The 22,880-nt window shown below is 34.0% G+C and overlaps 4 protein-coding genes and 1 pseudogene across 4 annotated transcripts; 3 read left to right on the top strand and 2 right to left on the bottom strand.

The window, feature by feature from the left end:
- Window positions 1-1,749: 1,749 nt before the first annotated feature.
- Window positions 1,750-2,965, top strand: LOC112589473 (cytochrome P450 4g15-like). Its single transcript, XM_025302864.1, has 3 exons — window positions 1,750-2,137; window positions 2,341-2,520; window positions 2,583-2,965. The coding sequence occupies exons 1-3, from the start codon at window positions 2,044-2,046 to the stop codon at window positions 2,747-2,749; spliced, it is 441 nt and encodes a 146-aa protein (XP_025158649.1). The 5' UTR covers window positions 1,750-2,043; the 3' UTR covers window positions 2,750-2,965.
- Window positions 2,966-10,655: 7,690 nt separating this feature from the next.
- LOC112589472 (probable cytochrome P450 313a4) lies at window positions 10,656-11,670 on the bottom strand (annotated as a pseudogene).
- A 3,307-nt stretch (window positions 11,671-14,977) lies between these two features.
- Window positions 14,978-19,741, top strand: LOC112589475 (uncharacterized). Its single transcript, XM_025302869.1, has 3 exons — window positions 14,978-15,104; window positions 15,156-15,571; window positions 19,564-19,741. The coding sequence occupies exons 1-3, from the start codon at window positions 14,978-14,980 to the stop codon at window positions 19,627-19,629; spliced, it is 609 nt and encodes a 202-aa protein (XP_025158654.1). The 3' UTR covers window positions 19,630-19,741.
- On the top strand, window positions 15,580-17,532 carry LOC105183118 (protein ANTAGONIST OF LIKE HETEROCHROMATIN PROTEIN 1). Its single transcript, XM_025302865.1, has 4 exons — window positions 15,580-16,108; window positions 16,267-16,480; window positions 16,657-16,929; window positions 17,077-17,532. Exons 1-4 carry the CDS (start codon window positions 15,801-15,803, stop codon window positions 17,383-17,385), a joined length of 1,104 nt encoding a protein of 367 aa, XP_025158650.1. The 5' UTR covers window positions 15,580-15,800; the 3' UTR covers window positions 17,386-17,532.
- Window positions 17,955-19,545, bottom strand: LOC109504592 (uncharacterized). The gene is made up of 4 exons (XM_025302866.1): window positions 19,244-19,545; window positions 19,034-19,111; window positions 18,822-18,932; window positions 17,955-18,748 (listed from the first exon to the last, which is right to left on the bottom strand). The coding sequence occupies exons 1-4, from the start codon at window positions 19,320-19,322 to the stop codon at window positions 18,282-18,284; spliced, it is 735 nt and encodes a 244-aa protein (XP_025158651.1). The 5' UTR covers window positions 19,323-19,545; the 3' UTR covers window positions 17,955-18,281.
- Window positions 19,742-22,880: the final 3,139 nt, after the last annotated feature.

The raw sequence follows: 22,880 nt of genomic DNA, 5'->3' as shown, positions 1-22,880 counted from the left end.
TACAGCTAATTTAGCTCGGCATCTATACAGGGTGTCCCATTTAACCTGACAAATCGTAATATCTGGAAAACTACATGTCGGATAAAAAAAAATGGGTAATGAAATTTGTTCGTCTCGAAGGGGGACATCCAATGATATCAAACTCGACCTCCCACCCCACTCCCGGGGGGTGGGGGTGGGGGACAACTTTAAAATCTTAAATGGGAATTCCCATTTTTTATTGCAGATTCGGATTCTACGCCACAAAATACGTAAGTTTCGTCCGAAACTTTTTTTTTATTCGTGATAGATGGCGCTGTAATCGCAAAAAATTAGATTTTCTGCAATTCTCCAGAAATGATGATTGGATTGAAAAATAAAAAAATACCTGTTCAATATTTTTAAAAATATTTTTAAAAAACATAATAACAGTTATTCCCCCCATCCCCTCGGGATAGGGTGGGTGGTAACGTTCAAATCTCAAATGAGAACCTACATTTTTCATTGCAGAATTAGATTTTACGTGAAGTTTTTATGGAAACAATTTTTTTCATTCGTGATAGATAGCGTTGAATTTTTCCGAGAAACTACTTTTAGCGTTACCCAGGAACAACGACGAGGACGTAGAAGCTTTTTATTCCCTTCGGGGTGTTTGTTTTAGGTGACCTCTCACCATCGGGGTGATTTTGCATAATTAATTTGTTAGTGGCATCTCTCCATCGTCCGCGCCCATAGAACTTAAGAGACGATCATTATTAGACACTTATCTTTCTAATCAGGAGAGGTGCTTAATCAATTTTTGAAGAGTGTTCCATGCCACTATCATTCTCTTCTGACTTTGCGTCATGGATAATGTAACTGTGTAAGAAAAAATTGAAATGATTTTCATTTATGGCGAATGTAGGAGAAATTTTGACGATGCTGTCAATATGTATGCTGAACGTTTTCCTGAAAGAATACGATCACGTTCTTCTTTCGTTAGAGTTGTTACACAGTTTTGTACTGTTGGAAGTGTACAACTGAAGAAAAGAACGCGTAAAGCTAAAACAAGCACCCCGATGGTAAGAGGCGAAGGGACTCACCTAAAACAAGCACCCCGATGGTGAGAGGCGAGGAAACTCACCTAAAACAAACACCCCAATTGTGAGAGGCGAGGGGGCTCACCTAAAACAAGCACCCTGAAGGGAACAGAAAGCTACTACGTCCTCGTCGTTGTTCCTGAGTAACGCTAAAAGTAGTTTCTCGGAAAAATTCAACGCTATCTATCACGAATGAAAAAAATTGTTTCCATAAGAACTTCACGTATAATCTAATTCTGCAATGAAAAATGTGGGTTCTCATTTGAGATTTGAACGTTACCACTCACCCTACCCCGATGGGATGGGAGGGAATAACTGTTATTATGTTTTTTAAAAATATTTTTAAAAATATTGAACAGGTATTTTTTTATTTTTCAATCCAATCATCATTTCTGGAGAATTGCAGAAAATCTAATTTTTTGCGATTACAGCGCCATCTATCACGAATAAAAAAAAAGTTTCGGACGAAACTTACGTATTTTGTGGCGTAGAATCCGAATCTGCAATAAAAAATGGGAATTCCCATTTAAGATTTTAAAGTTGCCCCCCACCCCCACCCCTCGGGAGTGAGATGGGAGGTCGAGTTTGATATCATTGGATGTCCCCCTTCGAGGCGAACAAATTTTATTACCCACTTTTTTTGATCCGATATGTAGTTTTCCAGATATTATGATTTGTCAGGTTAAACGGGACACCCTGTATATTAAAAATTACTACTCGATTTAATTAAACAACCTATAGATTGACCTATAGAAACAATAGACTGCGCTGCATTTCTATTGCAAATGCAAAACGATGCTGTCAGAGTCTGTTAGCAAATTCTGCACGCTTTCTGACGCCGGTATACTAATTTTAACTTATAAATAATTTTAGTTTTTTACTTATAACTAATTTTTAAAAGGAAAAGGTATACGAGGAATTAGTAGAAATTTATGGCACGCAAGATCCAAAAACCGTGCCTGTCAAGTTCGAAGATTTACAGCATATGAATTACTTGGAACGCGTTATCAAGGAAACACTGAGACTCTTTCCCGTTGGGCCTATTATAGCACGACGACTTGATGAAAATTTACAAATAGGTTTGCTTATAAATATAGTAGTGCTTATAAGTGTAGTAACTGCTGTAGTGAAATATTATGTGTTTACCTACATTGTATACAATTGTATGTGTTTGGATGTCCAATGATGATATTGCACTGCACAATGAAATATATATTTCTTTAAGTTAACTATTGAATATTTCATTACAATAACATTTATTTTTATAAAAACAATGTTGCAGGAGAATATATTTTGCCGGAAGGCGCTGAAGTTGGCATAGGAATAATATATATGCATCGAAATGAAAAGTATTGGCTAAATGCATTGACGTTCGATCCAGATCGATTTCTCCCGGAGAACATGAAGAATATTCATCCTTATTGTTACATACCTTTTAGTAATGGTCCAAGAAACTGTATAGGTAGATATAAATGATTTGAAAGCTGCTGTGGCGGAACATACGTTTAATGGATAAAATTACAGGCTCAAGGTATGGAATGATGTCTATGAAAGTACTCATTTCAACTTTATTACGTACATTCATATTAAAAGTGGACAAAAGGATGGAAATAAATGAAATAGAGTTGAAGGTAGAAATGATGTTAGCATCCCGTAAGCCTTTAAAAGTCAGAATTGAAAAGAGGAATTAACGGCACAATAATGTAAAAACGTGTACGCAGTGGAAAATACGAATTATTTTATTAATATAATTAAGAATAATAATTTGTTGTTATTTTTAAGTAAATTGGTGAATGTATAATATTACAATATTATGTATATTATTACAATATGTATTACTATTACAAAATATATAAAAGCAAACAAATTAAAACATGGAGCGCAAAGGACTAATGTGGGGAAATCAATTACATTCGAAATTTTTTTTCAATACGGTGAAAAAGGCGATGTTTTAATATAATATGTGTTCACAGTTTTCACGGTATTAATGGTTTCACGGAATATTAATGGTTTTCAATCAAATATTTATTTACATGTTTCACATAATAAGTACATTAAATTTCAAACACATTCTTCATCTGAAACATGTCTCAATAAATAAAAACTTTGAATTTCGACGTGGATCTAATTCAATTCATTAATGTATTTTTTAATGACGTCCAGTTGTAACTTTCTAAAAATTTGATGATGTAAGTGTTAGATTGTTTGGTTTTCTAACATGAATAACGACATTATTAATGACACTATTCAAATAATATTTGAAAACAAATAATAAAAACATGAACAAGAAACATAAACATATTTATCATTAATTATATAGTATTATAACAAAAATATAGTTATATTTAACATATGTTTATTTTTGATTTTTATTCTTCTTCATTATTCTATTACTTCATACTTATATACTTAAAATTTAATTCCGTTCCAATTTTCTCCTTTACATAATATTAGGTGTACAAATGAATAATCCAAATTATTTTAAGCAGTTATGAAATCAATTTTAAATTGAATAGATTTTCCCGCTCTTTTGTGATTATGCAATGTTGACATATAGCTATTAAAAAGAACATATAGTTTGGCGAAAGGCTCAACATAACCTTCAAAAGTATTCAGTTCAGTACAGTCGAAAATGGCAACAGATAAGGTGCATATCCGACACTGCATTCTTTATGAATTCCAACAATGAAAAAATGCTGCAAGAGCGTGCGAATCAATTTGTTCCTTTCTCGGCGAAGGTGTTGTGTCGTACGATGTGTGCGCATTTTGGTTTAAGCGGTTTAAAAGCGGTAATTTCAGTCTAATCGACAAACAACGCCCTGGAGGCCCTCCGAAGTGCGATAAGGATGATTTGGAACTGCTCGCTGAGAATTCGGCACAAACACAAAAGGAGCTTGCAAAACAGTTGGGAGTAACGCAGCAAACGATTTCCAAACGCCTACATGAGATGGGAAAGATCCAGAAAGAAGAAAAATAGGTGCCGCATGAACTCACTGAAACCAACAAAAATTAACGAGTAGCAGCGTGTCTTTCTCTTCTTAATAAGCAGCGTCGAAAGTCTTTCTTGTGGAAAATCGTTACGGGCAATGAGAAATGGATACTCTATGACAATCCGAAACGCAGAAAGTCATGGGTAAATCCCGGCAAATCATCAAAATCGGTCACAAAACCCAATCGCTTCGGAAAGAAGGTTCTTCTCTGCATTTGGTAGGATATCAAGGGCGTTCTTTATTATGAGTTGTTGGAACCAGATGAAACCCGGCAGTTACTGCGGACTGCTACCAACGTCATTTAATCTGCTTGAGTCAAGAATTGGAACGAAAACGCCCGTATACTGACAAAGGAAAACGTGAAATTATTGCATGACAACGCCTGGCCACACATTGCTTCCAATACAAAAGACACCATAATGAGTCTTAGCTGGGATGTCTTGCAGCACGGCCGGCATATTCACCAGACATTGCTCCATCCGATTATCACTTGTTCCGATCGATGCGACACGCCTTGTCCGATATGCACTTCCAATCAGTGGATGAGATCCGAAAATGGCTTGACGACTTTATCGTGTCCAAAGACATAACATTTTTCCGAGATGGAATTCATCAGCTGCCTGAAAGATGACTTAAAGTTATAGAAAGCAACGGCGAATACTTTGATTAAACAATTTAATTTACTTTCTTTTAAAATAAACCTTGAATGTAGCTGAAAAATTGGATTATTCATTTGTACACCTATATTATTATATATTATGTAACAACAGACATTCATGACAGAATTTTTTGTATTTATGTTATTTGGTATTAAATAGTGAATTTGGATTCTCCGCTGAAATGTACTTTAAGAAGTCGAAACTGTTCTGAGGTGGAGTTCGAAGTGAAAAATATCGATTGATACATGGCCAAAAATTCATATACACCGAGAATTCACACTCGATAACGATACAGGAGGAGGAAAGTTAGGACGATACATCCGCTAACGTGCCAACTTCTGTAGCTCCGAGATCTCTGGGATAATAAATCCTGGTCTTTTGATATCATCCTACCATGGACTTTTATTTTTAGTTCGGCTACAACATAGGCTGACGAGCTCACTCTGCCCGCGCTGTACAGACTTTTGGGTCACACGAATGTGATTCTCCGGTCCTTGGTAAACCAGGACGCAGCTGCCCATTTTGGAATGGACACTTGTTTTTAATTTTCTTATCCTCCATTTCTTTACTTTGGATGCTAATAATTATAATAGTTTTTGTTATTAGTAATATAATAAAAATATTTTCTCAAGTTCCTTGTACTCATATATGAATCAATTGTCAATAATAATTTCTTTCAAAACGTAAAATTAATCTTCAGCCTGTTATCAGCACAATATTCTTTTGGTCAGGCCTAGTATAATAGAATCAGGTAGGACTCATAAGGAAATACAAGGAAGTGTCTCCCTCCGATTTTGATGAGCTTGAAATATATTGTAATTTAGACCAAAATAAGGAACATGAATTTTTTTATATCCAATTGGTCTTTTAAGGGGCGAAATATGTCTTTAAAAAAATCGGTACTTTTCTTTCAGAGCATGTACTATCAACAGTATAAAAGATAGCAAAATATTTTCTGTACAAATAGCTGTATGATCAGATCATATGTACTTCATTTCTGTAAAATCTCAAATTTGTCAAAATTTTTGATTTTTCAAAACTCCCTTGTTAGTCTACATTTTTCTATCATAAAACCTATCAAGTCCTTTGTACTTTCCTAGTATTATATATTATTCTCTCTCAAATTTTCCCTCAAATTATTGTCTTTTAACATGTTCCGTGCTACGTGCACGTATACTACCAGCGTACAGTGGGCCGAAACCAGTCAGAAGCTTGACAAAAATCAAGACTTCATATAGATAAGAAAATATGTTTTTATAAAGAGTTTTCGAGATCGCTGAATTCAACTTTGATTTAAAAAATATCCGTTGAATAATAAAAGAAATAATAATAATATTAATAATAGCTTGTTCTTGAACAGCTGAAAAAAATTTGCTGTAAATTCGTCAGAATCAGCTCTGGCCATACTCAGTAATTGGCGTCGCCTTTCCTCGTTGCTCTCAAAATCCTGAAAACTTAGTCTCGTTTCAAGGGAATTGATTTTTATGAAGTGTCGGATAAATAAAAAAACAAGATTTTTTAATAATATATCCTTTATTTGTTGAAAAACGTTAATAATTGTATTTGCTTAGCCGTTCATCCTATATGTCATACCATTTTCTTAGCTATTATGTTATTTTTAAAAACTCACGCGTCGCGCGCGTTCGCCTCTTGTTGTTTACGTTGTCCCTCGCCGCGCGCGCTCGCCTACCGTCACTCGCTGACTCCGCCTGTATCAAATGTCTACGTGCTTACTGCGGTCGCCCTCCGCTCTCTACGCGCTCGTTGGCTCACATGTTTTAATTAATAACTCGATAACTATTGGCAATTTGACATTATGGTACATGACTTTTCTTCTCGGCTACACCCAATCCATCTCCAACTTTCGTCTGCATGATCAGCTATCAAACATCCTGTATATATATATATATAAGCGACTGTACGGGGCAACAGCAGGTATCTGTTAACTGTTAACTCCTACAGGTAACTGTAGGAACCATTAAAGTTGTTGTAATATTAGAAATTTATTGATGAATTTATTTTTATTTCTTATATTTTAGGATTTTGTAAATATATATGTATATATATATATATATATATATATACATATATATATACAGGATGTCCCATTTTAATGTCCCACTCCAAATAACTTTTTTATTTTTGATTGTAGAAAATAATATTTCAGACAAAAGTTATATGGTTTTGAGGAGGGCATAAGATGATGCCATTAGTTTGACACTGAATAGTTGTTTGAAGGTCTTGTGAAGGTCATCTTCAATTTCTTAAATGGAACTATCTACTTTTCATTACATATTCTTCTAGCTTACATCGAGAGCTTTCCAAAACCCTATAATTAAATACCTTTTCGTTAAATACTTTTTAAGTTATAAGGCAAAATCGAAAGCATGATCCGACCGGTCAAGGCAAGATCGAAAGCAAGTGTCATTTTCAGCCTAAAATTCAAAAAATCAATTTCTTGGATTTTTGAACTTTCGGTCCAATTTTGACTATGACAACCACGTTTCGACCCGAAGTATACTCCATTACCCAAGTATACCCATTACTCAAGTATACTCCATACGCACGTTAAAGAGCATCGATATTTTCTTGGCGAATGTAATGTTTTGAGCATTGTTACGAAATTTTTTAGTAATCCTGTAATTATGGCTGATTATCCGCTAAACGAAATAGTCGACATGATTCGTATTTTGGGTAAGGCTGGAAATAATTACAGTGCAGCGGAAAGGCTGTATGCTAAAAGGTATCCTAACAGACGTCATCCGTGTAGAAAGACAATAAGAAAACTCACCGAGAGGACACAGCAGGGCAGTTTAAAAAGGATACGACAAAAATCTGGATCAAGTGAGGCAAATTCATTGGTTGTCTTGAGTACCGCTGTATTGAATCCCCAAATTTCCATCAGACAAATCGAGAGACAACATGGTATATCGAAATCGACAGCAAATCGTATACTTAAAATAAATAGATTCCACCCCTACCATATCCATCTAACCCAGAAATTAAAACAGAGGGATTTCGAGCGACGCTCGCAATTTTGTAACTGGGCTTTAAATCAAATTCGAAGAAACATTTTATCGCAGAGATTATCTTTTCTGATTAAGCCACGTTCGATAACAAAGGGGGCGTTAATAGACATAATTATTATTATTACTCTGATCAAAATCCTCATCCTTGGCAAAGGAGCCAAGAATTTCAAAGACAATGGTCTATTAACGTTTGGGCAGGTATTCTTGGAAATAACATCATAGGCCCATACTTTTTTTAACAGAATCTAAACGCGCAATATTACGAGTATTTAGCATTTGATCTTGATAGGCAATGATCTGCCCAACCTTTTGCGACATGTCAATAATGACTTGCTCAACCGAATGTGGTTTCAGCAGGATGGAGCACCAGCTCACAGGTCCCGAAATGTTACAAATTATTTAAATAATAGATTGTAAGAATAAAAATGATAGGATGTATAATATGGGAGCGAGTCCCACAAAATATGCCCTTTCCTTTTCTGTTCATTTACTTTATTCATAGAGCCGAGTGAATAGACGAGCATTTGAGATTTTTTGACTCCCCCCTCCTCCCGGCCCCCGGGGGTATGGAGGTGGGTGTTTTTGTAGTTAAATAATAGACGTTGTGATCCCATTGAATCTTTATAAATTTCAATCCTATATTTCAAACCATTCAAAAATTATTTAGGTTCAAAAATTATTTAGGTCCGAACTTTTGGTAGGCACTGTATAAGAACATATGTTATCCAATATTTGCATTGTTGAATGCGAAATTATAAAATATAGATGTATGTAACATAAATGCTCTATGGCCGATATTCATAGTCGAGTCTTATATTTAAGATCGTTTCAAGTTCACTTTCAGATATCCCGTAACCAATGAAGTAATTTGACGAGTAATAAGCTACCGAGCAACAATAATTTATTACTGACTAATTTATTACAGGCAGAAATACTTTTTTTTCCAAAGACCAAAGACGTATAGGCCTAATCGATATAGGCCGGTATTCATAGTCGGATCTTATATTTACAATCGTCTTAAGTTTATCTTCAGATGCTGTACAAATTATTTCATCTGTGCACGACAGAATCTGATACGTTTCTGCCGCCTATCTCTCGTCAAACTGCGTGCGTCAGGATTTGCTGTATTTCTGTCGCCAATCTGCCGTTAGACTATACACGGTAGGATTTTATATATTTCTGCCATCAATTTGCCGCCAGATTGCGTGTCAGGATCTGTTCAAATATTGACGTCAATCTGATGTCAAACCTGTAACAGATTTTGTCTCAATATTGCTGACATTCTGCTGATCTCATTTGATATTGCAGAGTCTGTATTAATTCTGACATCAGTTTGCCATCAACTCCTGCAGTAGGCGTCTAGCAAAATCTATTTCCGACAGATTTGTCTATTAGGGAATATAACTATAATCGCATTAATTGCAACTATAATAAGACAAAACATAGATGAGGAATAAAGCGAAAGCAATTTAGACATAGAAATAGTATAGCAGCTAGTTGTACAATCTCGGATACCACAAGTAAAATCCAAAAATTATGTGAAAAATATTATATTGGCATATTCTGAGATGTGAAATTTAAAATACATTTTCGGTAAATTATTAAGCACAAAGTTAAAAACTTAATCGTACACTAAAAAAAATTACAACTATATTTCTTATATTAATTCAAATTTATAATGTCCTATTAAGTTGTCTTTTGAATTGTATATTTGAAGTGTATATTTATATTAATAATTTAATACATATTTAATTTTTACAACTATTGTGTACATTTTGTTAATCTCCCTATCCTCAATCAAGTTTAAATCTATGTAAGCAGCCATTTTGTACTGTGGCTGTTTTACCTCGCTAGCCGCAGCAGGAAGTGACATCAAAATTTATGACGTCATACACTTATAGAAGCGCTTTCGCAGTGTACTGCAACTCATATTAGAACACTATTGGTAATGCTGACAGTACTCGCAGTAAATAAAAGAACGCGCCAATATGGATAAAGATAATAAAAGCATACATTATAAGAAGTAAGAACGGACGCTCTTGGCGCAACTTATCGCTGAAGTTATCGAAAAAAAATCCTTTGCCAGAATTTAAAAATTCGTTGTCCATTATCCTTTTTCTTCTTTATATACTTTCAGTTTGAAAGTGCGATATCACAAGTAAATTATCACAAGTAAATTATCACAATTATCACAAGTAATGGGACAAAAGTAAGTGTTGCAGGTTATGTTTAGTTTATTCTGCGCATCATGTGCTAAAAACTTATTGCATTTTTGTGCATTAGTTCAGAAGTGCAGCAAAAACGAACAGATTTAAGGTAACATTTCCTCTTCAAGGAAGCTCGTGATTTTCCTTGAGAGAAGGGAGCCAGTAAGACTTCTTGTTTGATCAAGGAAGGTTTATGAAATATAAAATGAGAAATAAAGAATCCTTATTTCTCAAGGAAGGACTAAGAATACGGGTATTAGATACTTAACATGGTAATGCTTTATGAAAGTATAATAAAAGCTATACTTCGGAATTTTGTATGAGCCAATAAAGGACACTTGTTTCCTTGATGTTTTGCGAAAAAAGCTTATAATAGAATAGGATGGGTACGACATAATACGGAATTTAAATTGTGATAGAATATTTCTCACCGCTTCTCTATTGTTTGACAATCACAATTGTTGTTTGTCGTTACATATTTAGTCGTATATAATAGTTAGAGAATATTTACAAGCAACGGATTTTTATTTATGGCGAAACGCCCTGGATCTACCCATGAATAAAATAGTGGTAAGCCGGATGTTCCGCTGATGAAATATAATTTAAAAAGTCGAACAGTAGAATTAATATTATAACTTTAGTATATATTTGATTAAAAACAATTAATACATGTCAGCATATATTATATTAAAACGTTGCATCATTTGCTGCATTGAAGGGAAATTTCAGGTATAATGGATTACACTTACATTACTTTACGCTCTATATTCTAATTTGATTGCTTTCATATATTTTATCATATTATACATTCACCTTAATCTTTAATTGTCCTTCACCTTAATTGACATTCATCTTAATTGAAAAAACAACAAATTATTACATTATTAATAAGAAAATCTCCTGCCCCCTGTTTCCCTGCCTGCATATTTTCATATTGTTGCGTCGTCAACTTCTCTTTTCAATTCTCACTTTTAAAGACTTACGGGATCGTAATATCCGCCTTCAACTTTATTTCATTTATTTCTATCCTTTTGTCTATTTTTAATGCGAATGTACGCAATAGAGTTGAAATAAGGACTTTAAGAGATACCATTGCATATCTTAAGCCTGCAATTTTATCCATTAAACATATATTCCGCTACAATAGGTTTCAAGTTATTTATATCTACCTATATAATTTCTTGGACCGTTACTAAAGGGTATGTAACAATAAGGATGAATATTCTCCATATTCTCTGAAAGAAATCTATCTGGATTGAATGTCAACGCATCTGGCCAATACTTTTCATTTCGGTGCATATGTATTATTCCTATTAAAATTTCAGCATCTTTCGGCAAAATATATCCTCCTAAAACATATCCTTCTGTAAATGAATGTCATAATAATAATTTTCAATAGATAACCTAAGCAAATTTATATTTTATTGTGTGGTAGAGTAAATATCTTTGATAAATGCAACATACAAATACAAACAATTATGTGCAATGTAAGTAAAAGTCACATATTAATTTATTACAATAGCAGATATATAAGCAAACCTATTTGTAAGTTCTCATTAAGGTGTCGTCCTATGAAAGGTAATATGGGAAAAAGTCTCAATCTCCTTAATAACACATTCCAAATAATTCATATGCTGCAAATCTTCGAACTTGACAGGAGCAGTTTTTGAATCTTGTATGCCATAAATTTCCATCAACTCCTTGTATACCTTTACCTTTTGCAAAATTACTTATTTATATATAAATTATATATAATTTATATATAAATTATATATAAATATATATATGTGCAGTGTTGTATCCGAGCCACAAGGTTTGTGGCAGCGTCCGTTGTCCGCGAGCCTTAGGAGGCATCTGATGCTGATTTTGACAACTGAACGAAGATTGTCAGGACGACGGAAAATCGATAAGAAGAAAACAACAATAGCTGAGGAAGTTGAGCACGAGCCGTCGACACGGGCTGACGTACAGCGTTCGGTGTCGGCTCTAAAATCTAAAAACGTTAACATGAAATATTATTCAAATTTCTATTTTTTATAAAAAAAGATATTAAATAGTTTTATATATAAGACATATTTTATGACAAAATTTTATACATAAGGCATATATACAAAAATTTTATATATAAAACATAAACATAGTTTATATATATAATACATATAATAAATAATACATTATAAACATAGTTTATAATGTATTATTTATTTTACATTTTTAATTGATGCAATATTTTAATGTATATTTATTTTTGCAGAAATTATTGACGTTCAATCTAATTTTCTATATCATTTCTTTTGTGGCAAATATAAGTTTAAATAACTATATTTTATTTTAATATTTTAATTTTATTTGGCTAAGGTAACAATAATAAAATATAATGTAAAAAATAATAATTTGTAACAACTCGTATAGCACCGAAAGATTGCAACAACATAGTGGAAACATTGCAGTGCAAGATTGCAACATTGCAGAAACGCTGCAAAATGTTGCCACAACATTGCTTCAAGATTGCAGCAACGATAAAATGTCCGCCTTAAGAAATATTGCAATACAACTTTGTAACAATATTGCAATGCAATATGTATGCAATATTACTTTAGATCATACGTTATTATACACACGCTATTATACACAAATTCGCATAATCGCCTTAACATATAATAACAGTAAAACCATTTTAGAATACATGGATCTCTTACGTAAAGTTTTAGAATGATATTATTTAAGTATTACTAGTACGTAAATAATACCATTGTACTCTAAACATTTCCGTAAGAGATCCGCGTGTTCTACAATGGTTTCCCTTTTGTGTGTTAAGACAATTATGCCGACTTGTATACAATAGCTTAGTTGTAATCTTCAGTTTTGGGGATAATAAATAATGATCTCTTAACGTTATCTAGGGAGAGGAGAGTATCGTGAGCGTGGAGCGTCAGATAGCTCAGTGGTTTATTATAGAGCAGTCGCCCGGCAAGCGAAAGACCCGGGTTCGATTCCCGGTCTAGCGACTACCGCGCTCTCACGCTATTTTTCTCTCTTCGGAACGAAAAATAAGATGCAGGTCCTGAACGTACGGCGGCGTCCCGTCGCCACCTAAATATGCCCTCTTTCTTTCATATATCTTATATACCCTATATATATCTTATATACCCTATATATAATGTCGAATTGAAACGTACTAAAAAGTATTGACATTTTGAATACGTCTGAATTCTGCTTTCTGATCCGAAGAAAAGGATTGAAAAGTATTAGTTCCCATTAAATTTCACCGCGCTAAATGCGAGACGGCAGTGGTGAATGTTTCGCATTAAAAAGGATTCATTTTAAATATGCCTTGCATTCAATCGCAATCGATAATTTGCAAATGCGAACTTTCGCAATGAAAAGTATTCACTTCTTCTCCTAATTGTTTTCGGATTCAGAGACATACAAGATTTTCACGTTCTATTTTCCGTTGCATTGAAAAGTATTGGCCCGCGATCCAATTCGAGATTTCCGCAAAGCAGAATTCACGACGAAATCTCGTGAATGCGAAACAATACTTTTAAATATAACGTTTTATACAGGGTATTGTTAAAATATTTTACTGATATTTGCTGTTATAATGTTTATAATTATAAATACATAAATTTAAATAAAGTTACATAATATGTATAAGTATTTGTATTATAGCTATTATAAGTAAACGAAAAAGAATTATTTTTTATAATTAATATATAAATATTTTATATAAACAAAAAAGAATTATCTATTATAGCTACTATAAGTAAAAAAAAATAATTATCTTTGGTTGGTATCATATATGTTGCTTCCTTAAAATTCGAACACATATAAAAAAATGTAAATTGCCAGTTAATCAAGTAGTTTTTAAGTGTCATTTTTAAATGCACTATTATCAATAAAAGTGAAAAAATGGACTATAAAATTGAATAATATAGAAGTATAAAATTGAAATTTATAGAAGTAATTGTAATAATAATTGTAATAATAACCGAAGTAATTGTAATAATAATAATAAAAATTTTATTAATAATTTTTGTAAATTTATTTGAAATAACATTCATACAATTAAAAATAGGATATTATTTGCCACAATATTGTTACAATGTTGCTGCAATATTGGTTAAACAATACTGCATACTAATATTTATACAATGTTGCTGCAACATTGCTCTGCAATGTACAACATTGCAATGTTGCTGCAAATTTTTGTGCCGTACGGGAATATTTGGCGTAAATTTTGTGATACCATTATTTTTGTAGAAAATACAAATAAAATGATATAATTTGATTTTTTTTTATTTTTATTTGGTTAAACTATTTAATATTTTCTTCTATAAAAAATAGAAATTTGAATAATAATATTTCATGTTAACGTTTTTAGATTTGTTATCATATAAAAAAATATATTTTAGAAACATTTGCTTTTGTACATTTACAATTATAATATTAGCTAGTTAGTTATAATATTAGTAAATGAACGGGAATGAATTGGAATGCGTGAACTTGGCGCTTTTTTTTCACCTTTTTAGCAAAAAGGTAGGTTTGTTAGGATATCACATCTTTTTCACAAAAAACATGTTATATGCTTATTATATACTCAGATTTGTACGTAAGATTGAACGTAAGATTGTACGTAAGATTTGAACGTAAGATTGTACGTAAGATTGAACGTCAGATTGATAAAAATAAATATTGTAATACAATTTCACTTATTTTCATGAATACTCGTTAATCAGAAATCTCAATAACGCGTATCTAAAAATTAATTCACTTCCTACAAATAAATCTTTTATATCGTTCCTTTTTTAAACATATGGTAGTGTATTTTGTATAGATATTGTATAATAATAATAAGTAAGTAATAAGTAAATAATATGATTATTAATTTACATGAAGACTAATTGTTTTGCAACTAACCACATGAAATTTTTAAAGTCGTTCTAAGCCCCAGTCAACAATAGAATTCTAAGATTTAAGCTTTAAGAAATTAACTAATCACAGTCGACTATTGTTGCCGCGTCAGGTGGTTGAATGGCCGTGACGCAGGGATGCCAGAACACACTTGTCAGAAGGATCGGAGTTAGAGATGCTAGTAGACTCGGATCTCGTGCGGCCTTTTCGGGTCGTAAATCCGAACCGAGCAACCCGAGCAACGCTCGTACGAAATAGATCGACAAGCGCTAATATGAAACGACCTCCGTCGTTTCAGAAGACCTGCCCTTTCGGACTCAACGGCCAGCAAGATGCCACAGTAAAAAGGAAACTGTGGCCAAGCAAACGAAAGTGCTGAGCTCTGTCACGCTAGAGGCGACTGAGTCGTTCCTGCGGCGAAACGCCGATGTCCTGTGGACGCTTGAAACGAGAGCTCAGCGTGCTCAAAGACGCGATCGCGTCGCTGGTCAAATCGCCAAGATCCTTGACGGATACTTGGAAGAGAGAGAGAGTTCGCAAACTCCGAAGGAAACGGCAACGCCGCTCCTAAAAGCCAAGTTCCTTGACGGACGCTTGGAAACAGAGAGTTCACCTGTCTCACACGAAGGCGACCAAAGCCCGCTCCTGAAGCGTGGCAACGCAGGGAACTCACAGCTGAACATAGTAGATTCCAACCATAAAGCTTCAACCCAGGGGTGCGTTCAAATATCTCACCTGTCGAGTGCGGGTAAGGTGGACCGGGAGTAGGCGGGGCTATTGTCGGGTGATTTCAGTAGACTGAAGAATATGAACGCACTTGGGGGCCATGTGAAGGCGCCAAAAAGAAAAAGTACAACGACAAACATTAACTTTGTTCAAGATGGATCATTGAGCAATTGTAGCATTAGCTATTACTATTAGTAATAACTTTTTACAAAAGATAATGGAAAGTGACAGTGACAGTAGTAATAGTGACGTGTCTGACGGTGAGTTAGATATGCAAATACATTTGCAATTGCGAGGACTTCAACGTAAACCTACAAGAATTGGAGATTATGTGGAACGTACAATCCCGCAACTTCATCGCGAACAGTTCAGGAAACATTTTCGCATAACTCTTACAACATACAATCAGCTCGAACAGAAATTGGCACCAGCTTTACAAGAAGATGTCGGTATAAAACGTCACATACCAGTTCGAAAACAATTGCTTGCAACCCTTTGGTTGTTGGCTACACCAGATTCTTACAGGTAAATTCCTCTTAAGATATTTTTCTAAAGAAATAATGATAACTTTGCAATCATAAATTTTAAAGTATGTTATGTTTATATAATTTATGACCATGAAAATTGGAAGATGTTTGATTGTAAATCTTGCTTATGAATAATCATTTATTTATTTGTTTTAGATCTGTAGGAGAAAAGTTCGACATGAGCAAAAGTTCATTGAATGTCAGTTTTATGAGGGTTATACAAGCCTTGAATAATATTGCTGGGGATATTGTACAATGGCCAAGAGAGGAAAGATTAGCAACAGTGAAACAGAAATTTCAGAGGTTGTCAGTACTACCTAACATAATTGGAGCTATAGATGGTACTCACATTTCCATAAAAAAGCCATATGTAAGTTTTTTGTTTTAAAAGACAATACAAGTTCTTCTTTTGATGGGTTTATTCAATATTCTCATGATATGATTTTATACAGAAAAATTAATGAGTTTGCTTAAAATTAAAATAAACATGTGATGTCTCTGAATATCGGATTTACAATGTTAAAATTTGCCATGATTCTTTTACAGAAAGACTGTCTGTCCTATAAGACATACAAGAAAAATTACGCTGTTATACTTCAAGCTGTATGTGATTCTGAGATGGCATTTTTGGATTGTTTTGCTGGTTATCCAGGATCTGTTGGTGACATAAGAGTGTTCAGAAATTTTGATCTATGGTCAGAAGTACAGACAAATAGACTGTTGTATTTTCCTAATGAAGAATACATTATTGGTGACAAGGCTTACCCTATATTACATTGGTGTATTTCTGGTTTTCGTGATCATGGCAATCTTACTGCGGTAAAAACATACTTAGTATATTTGGTATTTATATCTAAAGAAACATATTAATTTTTCATTTTTAAGTTTTCCTTATACGGTAAACGTTTTCTTAATTTTCTACTTATATTTGATCCATAAAATTATCAAGGCATTTTTCTTTTGCAGGCTCAAAAGAGATTTAATGACGTGTTGTCTAAAGTTAGGCAAGTCATTGAACGAGCATTTGCGTTATTGAAAGGACGATTTCGAAGACTGAAATATCTTGATATGAATAGAATAGACATAATATCTTTTGTGATAATTGCTTGTACAGTTCTTCACAATATTTGCCTTGAAGGACTTGATGATGACATAAAAGAATATATCCTAGAAGGCCAGGAAAATGAAGTCCATGCTGTACAAAATGTATTAGAGGCAGATGAAGATGATGCTGGTGTGGCAAAAAGAAATTATTTAGTAACTCTTGTGCGATAATAACATAATACTGACTACGTATGTTTAATATGTTTAGTAAATAATCATATAAAGTTTCCTGCTAAAGAATAATGTAATTAAATTAAAGTATAAATATTTGTAATAGAACATTTTTATGTATTAAATCATGTAATTGTATTCTTTCTCTCTCTCTTTCAAAAAATATATTTTTAAGAACGTGACTGAATTATTAATTAAATTAGTGTTTTAGTTGACAACATAAACAATATTCAATGTTCTCTATATCCTTACTATCCTTATTATTACATAATCCCTATTCTCTACTCTATTAAATCAATAACATAAATTTCTCATATCTTAGATGTATAAAAATAAATATTTGAAGTAGGATTAGAAATCTTGAAAAAAAAACCTTAAAGTTACATAATTATGTGCAGTTAACTTCAAAGTCTATATTAGAACTTCAGGACTTATACTAAAATATTAATGCTTAATATTAAGTATCAGAAACAAAACAAAGAATATATGCATAATCTTATGAATATGAATATCTTATGAATATATACTTAAGAATTGTAGCAAATAAGTGAAATCATATATCTTGAATTTTATCTTTAAACATAGATCTCTGATACCCAACGAAAATATTAAGTGTTTTAATCACAACAGAAACTCGAAAAAAATAAAATAATTTTAAAAAGTGACATATATTGGTGAAAACAGGGAAAAACTGCACTACTTCTCTATTCTCTACTTCTTGCATTACTTATAACTTCTCTAACTACAACTTTTCTAATAGTCGGTTCATTGCACTTTGATAAATTTCAATTGCATGATCTTGACGCTGCATTCGTTCAATATGCCTTTTCTGTTGAGCCTCTTCCTTTTTTTTAGATTCCTCTGTTCTAATAGCAAGTAGTCTTTCGAGATTTCTTTCAGTAACACTTTTCTTTTCTTTTTAAATTTAGAGGAACAATCATAACCACGATCACTGTCATTTTCACTATTACTGTGTAAGTTGCAGAAGCTGTGCTTGAAGAGTCCTGGGAATCAGGTTGATAACGTTTTTTTAATGTTGAAGCTATGCATATAGGTTTCACAGCTGGTTTATCACCAAGAACATCATCCATCTCTTTATAAAATTTGCAGGTAACAACTGGAAGGCCACTGCTTTTTTCATTTTGGTCCCTAGCTTTTATATAATGTTTTCTAAGGTCCTTGAATTTATCCTCACACTGCTGACCAGTGTAGTTCCAGAGTGGATTCTCTTTTTTCAATCTACTAGCTATCATTTCCCAGACTTTTTTATTAGTAATAGTAGTGCTCTTGAAATAGTTTTCATGTTCCCTCCACTCTTCAATGAGGGTTTTGACAGCATGGTTATCTTTCCATGATGTTGCATCTATACAAGAAATAAGAATTAATAATAAAGTGATATATGAAAAGGTGGAATTACAATTAAAAAGTAAGCGTACTTTTTTTCTTGCTAGAGATGTCAGTAAGCTGTTGACTTTGTGAACTTGCATTCTCGCAGTTCACAGTGAGCTGCTCATTAGACAATAGTGTTTCTGTTTCTTGACTCTTACCTATTCAATAAGTATTTAATCTTTAGAGATTTATCGTGAATAAAATAGTCTCATATATAATACTTAGTAAAATAGAGGTTAATAAAATAAAAAGAACTTGCCTGAGGAATTTATTTTTACTTGTAGATTGAAAGATACAAGATTTTCAGGTGTCATATCGAGGTGCACTGGACAATTACCTGTAGCAATAAAAGAAATATAAATCATGAAAAGATCGACGAAGAAGAAATTCATATGAAACCTCGTCCATCATAACCTCTTTTTATGTAAAACGTTAATAAAATTATATCAATGATAAATAAACAACTTGCCATCAACGTCCCACACAACTAGCTTATTGTGCTCAATAACTGGAGAACCATTCTCCGTGACTACGAGTTTCAGGTTCATTCTTTGTGTAGTAAGCACTCTTTTTCACTTTATCGTCAATTGTTTACTTGCCGCGCAAAATATTTAAAATCTACTCGCTGGCACCCTGCATCAAGAGTAGGGTGCTTTCCTCACTTCACCCGGGTGTATTCGAATAGAATCTGAACGATATACTAAACGCCACTTGGGTGGAAGCAAGGGGAATCTGAACGACGTTTAGGTGCTTCGGGGCACCTAGGTGGGAGATCTGAACGCACCCCAGCAGGGTATATTAGCACCGCAGTCAACTCAGCAGAGTGTAGAGTGCGTTGGTTTGAATCTCGACTAAGCACTAAAACTGCTCTAGGAAAGCCTAGAGAGATCGTTGGTAAAGACGGGCGCTACAAGTCGCACAGACCAGACACCAGGGATTACCACAATCGGCGTTAGACCATGCGAAGGCACGCTGCTCGCGATCGCGCTCGGTTATATCACCCGGGCGGCCGATTCTTAGCTGCGAGCAGAGAGAAGCCTGAGAGCGGGCATGGCTGCATTTACAGCGTTATGGAAAACTTGGCTGATTCGCAGCGCCAACTGGGTCCATTTTTCATGGACATGAACTACTAAGCCACTGTCCACGATTTGCTGGTACTATTCCGTGCTATGTCCATAATTATTTGGTTCTGTTCTGTGCTATGTTCACGAACGAGCTAGATTAGTTAGATAAAAACTATGAATCGGTCTTCGTCTCACCACCAGCGAATAGACAATCGCGACGAAGCGAGCCAGCAGCGATGTTATCGTAAGGCAGACATCGCCGTCTCCCCTTTTATCCCCTTATTTTCCTTTCCACATTGTTTTATATTCATAATTCGGGAAGAAAATAATTTCGAGAGTTCGGACGATTTCTAGCAATGACGACAGAGATAACACGCGGCCACATTAATTTGTCATGACTTTTATATTATTTATAATTACATAAACGCCCATATATGCAAATTATAGATAATTATTGCGCGTATGTTTTAATATTGTACAATATGGTACGAGGGCAGTTTGATAAGTCAGTGACTTTTTGAATTTTCCGCGCAGTAACTTTAAATGCAGCACTGTTCCCGTCAACTGCCATCTATTAAGACTAATAGACTACTGTACAAGTTTGGGCAAACTGCGCCATTTAGTTAGTGTTTGACAGTCATTGAAAGCAGACAACCTCGTGAATTTTAACGAAAATGGAAAAAAGTGAATTTTGTGTACTGATTAAGCATTATTTTTTGCGTAAAAAAACCATCACCAAAACCAAGGCAAAGCTTGATAAATATTATGGGGACTCTGCACTATCAATTTCAATGGTTAAGAAGTGGTTTACTGAGTTCCGTTGTGGTTGTACCAACACAAGTGACGCCGAACGTTCAGGTCGCCCAAAAGAGGTCGTCACGCCAGAAATCGTCGATAAAATCCATGGAATGATATTGGACGATCGAAGAATGAAAGTGCGTGAAGTGGCTGAGGCTGTAGGCATCTCAACTGTGCGGGTACATCACATTTTACATGAATATTTGGACATGAAAAAGCTATCCGCGCGATGGGTACCGCGATTGCTCACACTCGACCATAAGCGCAACCGTGTGACCATTTCAAAGGAGTGTTTGGCGATGTTCAGCCGCAATCCGAACGAGTTTTTGCGCCGTTTCGTTACCGTAGACGAAACATGGATCCATCACACCACACCAGAGACCAAGGAACAATCAAGACAGTGGGTTTCTTCGGGTGAACGTGCACCAAAGAAGGCCAAGGTGGGTCTGTCGGCCAACAAGATCATGGCCACAGTTTTTTTGGGATGCACGCGGTATCATTCACATCGATTACCTTGAAAAGGGTAAAACGATCACCGGCGAATATTATTCAGAGCTTTTGGACAGATTCGATATTGATTTGAAGCAAAAACGACCGCATTTGGCGAAGAAAAAAGTGCTGTTCCATCAGGACAATGCACGGGTGCACACGTGTGTAGTCACCATGGCAAAAATCCATAAATTGGGCTACGAACTGCTACCCCATGCAGCATATTCACCAGATTTAGCCCCCTGCGACTATTTCCTGTTTCCAAACCTGAAGAAATGGCTGGGCGGTAAGAGATTTGGGTCGAATGAAGAGGTCATCACTGAAACAAACGTCTATTTTGAAGGCCTTGAGAAAATCTATTATTTGGAAGGAATAAAAAAATTGGAAAAACGGTGGACTAAATGTATCGAGCTAAACTAGGAGACTACGTTGAGAAATAAAACGCTTATTTGCCGAAAAAAATATCTTTTATTAAAAAAGTCACTGACTTATCAAACTACCCTCGTATATAATAACAACAACTTCATTTCTTGCAGTAATTTTTTTAAGATCTTCGTTGAGGTCGTAAATTAATTCTTTTCTTCATCAATCAGTTTTCTGCAAAAATTAAGATTTTTTAAATAAAATAGAAAATGTTCCTCTTCTTTTCTCTCCGAAGAGTTAATTAAAAAATATGTACTCCACAGAGTCAACTAACAAATGTGTAGTCAGAAGAGTCAATTCAAAAGTGTACTCCGAAAAGTCAATTTAATAGCGTATTCCGAAGAGTCAATTGGAAAGCGTACTCTGAAAAATCAAATTAATATTGTAATCCGAAAAGTCAATTTATAATAGAATATTTACTTCGATGATTCAGCTAAAGAAAAAAACATTTATTTATTATTATATTCAGAGAATAATATTTAATTTATTATTTATACTTATCTTACTTATGCTTACCCTACATATGCTTCATTGAATGAAAAATTTAATTTGTTGACTGATTCAGATTCAGATTTGTTAAAATATCTCTTATGCGCAACTCTTGAACAGGTAGGTAGTAAAATAATTTTTTTTCTCTACGAATTTTATAAACCTTTCACGAACATAAAAATTGAAAGATTCTCAGAGGACAAATAACTTTTCTTGAACATTTAAACCAAAGGAAAATATTTTCCCATTAATAATGAATGAATAATTAATATCTCACACAAGAGGAATCTTCATCCTGGAAATCACCGTGCATTTTGCTTTTAGAAAAGTATAATATTGATGTAATAGTAACAAACTTGTATTGCTACCCAATAACGGTGCAAATCTTAAACGTTTTTGAGAAATGTAGTTCGAAGTTTAGTTTTTTCTGTTAATGTCGTTATAGCAGAAGAATTACCAATTTGCTTCAGTAGCGCAGTGGATCAGGCTTTGTGATATGAGCGTAGAGGTTGTTCAAGTGTGTTATTTTTACTATCACAGGGAGAACTATGTAGAATGTATAATAATACGCAAACAAATTCTTTACATAATCATACTTATTTCTTTTAGCATGAATAAAAATGATCAATGCTAATGTGATAAGTGTATATCGCAATTGTACGTGCACGCAATTGTAAACATACACACACACATACACACGTATACCAAAATCAATGTCAAAACCGAACAATTCGTGAAAATTTTTTATTGATAGCAATTGTGCGCAAAGACGAAAGAGAAGTACATGGGTCTCCGCGGGTATCTCGTCATATTAATTGTCTATGAGCTGATAAACAATTGATC

Source organism: Harpegnathos saltator, unplaced genomic scaffold (assembly GCF_003227715.2).
Source record: "Harpegnathos saltator strain DR-91 unplaced genomic scaffold, Hsal_v8.6 scaffold516, whole genome shotgun sequence".
Lineage (NCBI taxonomy): Eukaryota > Metazoa > Arthropoda > Insecta > Hymenoptera > Formicidae > Harpegnathos > Harpegnathos saltator.
Note: the sequence above shows the minus strand (reverse complement) of the source record. Positions and strands in the feature narration are given on the sequence as shown.